Source organism: Brassica napus, chromosome C8, assembly GCF_020379485.1.
Source record: "Brassica napus cultivar Da-Ae chromosome C8, Da-Ae, whole genome shotgun sequence".
Taxonomy (NCBI): Eukaryota; Viridiplantae; Streptophyta; class Magnoliopsida; order Brassicales; family Brassicaceae; genus Brassica; species Brassica napus.
Window position 1 is genome coordinate 21,798,607 of NC_063451.1, and position 3,479 is coordinate 21,802,085.

A 3,479-nucleotide genomic window follows, 5' to 3' on the forward strand; every position below is an offset into this window, starting at 1 on the left:
ATGTACTCTACACACGAGAAACACCTCCCACAATGTTTACTTAAAATATTCATCAAACATTTGAATAATGATGAATAATTTTTATACAAAAATATATATATACCTTCAAATTTCAATTTTTCACTTAGCTTGTCTCTCGTATTATGAAAGCACTGACATTGGAGTATTTAACGCGAATCTTTGATGCTAGAGCAAGGTATTGCGAGAGTGGAAAAATTGTTGGAGAAACAAATTAATGCTTGCACACCGCACAATTTCCACTTGCGACTGTATTTGGTGCCTTGGTGGGGACGGTTCTTTGTTTTTATGTTTCTTTTCTTGGTTTTTAGTGAGGGCGGATTCACTAGGGTTTATTTTTCAATTTCCACAACTGATAGTGATAGAAGAAAACAAATGAAACATGAAACATGAAACAATTTGATATGTGACAAAAGTCACCCGTCCCCAGCAAAAATAGAAATACGAAGAAATGAGAAAATAGTATTTACGGGAACTGAACTGACCTCGTGGTATTGGGAATAGAAGAGGGGCAAAACGTGATGACGTAGTTAGTCGTGTTCGGGCATGTGAAGGTGCTGTTACTATCGCTGTAAGGGTAACTATAGGCGAGTGGACAAGCTCGCTCGAAGTTCTGAGAGTACAGGGTCGCCTTGCAAGTTTGCCTTGAACCGAAGTAATTGGTGCAACAGTTTTCATGTGTACTCGATTCTTTGCAGGCGCTACTACAAGCGATTGGTATTATCCCGTCGTATATCATGAGCTTATTTGGACACGTCTTGTTCAAGCCAACCATACAACCTGAGCTGAAACATGTCGGGTTACTATGTGATGGGACAACCATCACGGGAAGGTTGTAACCGTACTCAAGACTGATGAAGTAGCTGTTGGTTCCGCTGTAATCAATTCTAAAGTAGATATAAGTCACCGTAGACCAACCATATGAACCGGGACATTCGATTTTGTTGGATTCGCAGTCTCCGGTTGCGAACGAGAAGTTTCCTCTTGACTCGTTTGAGCAGAGGGTCCTACCGGAGATGATACCGTACCATGAAGATGGTGCCTGTAGGGCACGGGACTCCCCTCTTCTGAGAGTGAATCCAGTGTTGGAGATCTGTGATTCCCATGAGAAGACAACAGACCAAACTGTCTGATCGCATTTGTTCTCTATGATAAGGATACCCCCGACAACACTCCTTTAAACAAGTTTAGATTAGTGAAGTAACAACTATTTACTAATACTGAAATGAAAACAATCAGAAAAATTCATACCAGATACGAACAAGTGTAAAGCAAGGAGCAAAATCGCGTGCAACCTCCCCGCCATTTGCTTTCGAGAAAAATAAAAGTTCCAACTAGGGTTTGAATAGAATACGAATATGAATACGAAGAAATGAACATATAAGGTTACAAATTAATAACGACCCTTCATCAATCGGTTAAGTATTTTCCGTGAACTTGCAATGAGAAATATTTGGATGGTATTTGTTTACACACAATGTTTAAAAGTCCAATCACATAGAGTTTGGAAAACCATATGCGATATAACTTCTATAAACAAACTAATATATGTATTCTTAAAATAAATATATTTTTATAGATAATTTCATATTATTTACATTACTGTTTGAACGGGATTCAGTCGACTAAAATGAAAGAAGTCAGAAATGGGATGACTAAAGACGTTTTATTAGATTTGAACTGAAGGGTTACAAGAGTGACAGGAAAGAGCAATAGGAAAGAGCAACAAGATCAAAGAGCAACAAGATCAAAGAGATCGCCTAAAATCCTAGATCTATCCGCTTGGTGTGTTCAATCGTCAAAAGTCCTCTTCTTGTTGCTTCTCCTACCCCTTTTATAGGTCTCTTGCCCTTGATGCCCTAATTACGTATCTCTTTGGACCTTGATGCGAGAGGCCGAGTATGCGGGCCTGGACAAGGTTCCCTCCAAGCCGGATACTTTTGGTCGACTTACTCGACCGGCTAAAAGTACTCTAAGGTCGAGCCGATACGTTTGGCCGCCAAGCCGACCAAACTGATCCAGCTTGCTGGATTAGGGCCTGTTATTCGATGGGCCTTGTGGAGTGATGTAATCCATCTCCTACAATAAGTCTCCCCCAATTCACTTGTGAGCGACATGGCGGTCTCAGTGAATTTGTGGGTCATGTTTATTCGGATAGCAGGCTCTAATACAAGGGATAACCCTTCCCGTTTAGTCGTCGGCATGTGCTTTTAGTCGCGTGGTGTTCTGTAGGTGTCTCTGGTCGCTCAGAGTAGCGCTTGTCTTGACTCGCTTACTTGCCTACCTGCTTTTATGATGGGATACAGTTTTACTCGGGTGATAGATCATCTTGGATAGAGCGACGGGGATCGGTTTTGCTGGTTAACCGGGGACCGGTTCAAATCAAGACCAGGAATCGATTCCGGTCTGACAACCTGATTGAAAATCGGTTCGAGCGAGAAACCGAACCGTCGCGAGTAGGTTTCTGGGCATTTAGGCGGCCTTTGGAGGCCCATTTAGGCCTTTGTAGACCTAATGATTGTGCTCGGGAAACGTGCCTTCGTTTTTGCTATAAATAGGTCTCTCTCCTTTGCTTTCGTCATTCTTCTCTGCAGATTCAGGTATCCCGTTTTCTCTCCCTTCTCTCTACTTTTACTTTCTCTCTCTAGATAGGTTTTTCTTCGTATAGACTCGTTGGTATCGTTCGGCGGTTGTAGTCATCCCCTGAATTAAGGAACATGCCTCCGAGAAGTCGATTGTCACGAGAAGAGAAAGGGAAGGACATCGCAGATTCTCCGAGTCCGACCAGAGATGTGTCAGCGACCGTAGTCCACTGGACGATTTCGACTTGATTCATCGCGATGCTCTTCGGGACACGGAAAACATGACTCTATCTCAGCGTCTTTTGGTCGCTGATGCTCATAGGATGAATCGTGATGAAGACGCAGATCGTGTTGAAGTCGGGAACAGTGATGTGAGTGGAAGTGAGGATAGAGGGAGAGACCAAGGCGATACTGCGACTGGTTCCGAACGTGGCGACACTGATGAGTTTGGTCGGTCTCCGACGCCTTTGAGATAGGTTCGCAAGAGAGTTTGTTTCAACCATATAGACTGTCGCCCAACTATTTACCATCCTGGTGGGATCTTCGAAGAGCTGGCTCCATTGCCACCCAGACTGCTACAGGACCCGTGGGCTCAGTCGTGGGGGAACGTGTTTGGATCTTCTGCTTCTCATCATACCGTGAGGGATCTGTTAAGGGCGAGTGGCGGTGCTGGCGTTACTTACATCATCCCGTCTGCCGAGCAGCGTCCCTGGTCGCCTCCGGTTGGTTACCAATGCGTGTATGAGTCCTATTTCGGGGATCATACGAAGCTATGGTTCCCGATTCCTCGGTTAGTGATGTCTTATGCATTTCACCGAGACATTGCCATCTCTCAACTTTTGAACGGGTCGCTACGAATAGCCGTCATGCTAATGGTAA

At 44.0% G+C, this 3,479-nt stretch overlaps 1 protein-coding gene across 1 annotated transcript; it reads right to left on the minus strand.

The window, feature by feature from the left end:
- Positions 1-207: 207 nt before the first annotated feature.
- Positions 208-1,324, minus strand: LOC111208970 (PR5-like receptor kinase). Its single transcript, XM_048766816.1, has 2 exons — positions 1,281-1,324; positions 208-1,193 (listed from the first exon to the last, which is right to left on the minus strand). The coding sequence occupies exons 1-2, from the start codon at positions 1,322-1,324 to the stop codon at positions 485-487; spliced, it is 753 nt and encodes a 250-aa protein (XP_048622773.1). The 3' UTR covers positions 208-484.
- Between the last annotated feature and the right edge of the window lie 2,155 nt (positions 1,325-3,479).

Bases quoted from the DNA above. Each gene is read 5' to 3' on its own strand.
- LOC111208970 (XM_048766816.1), bottom strand. From the start codon at position 1,324: ATGGCGGGGAGGTTGCACGCGATTTTGCTCCTTGCTTTACACTT. The intron at 1,194-1,280 runs GTTCGTATCTGG...ACTTGTTTAAAG, and splicing joins TTGCTCCTTGCTTTACACTT to GAGTGTTGTCGGGGGTATCC.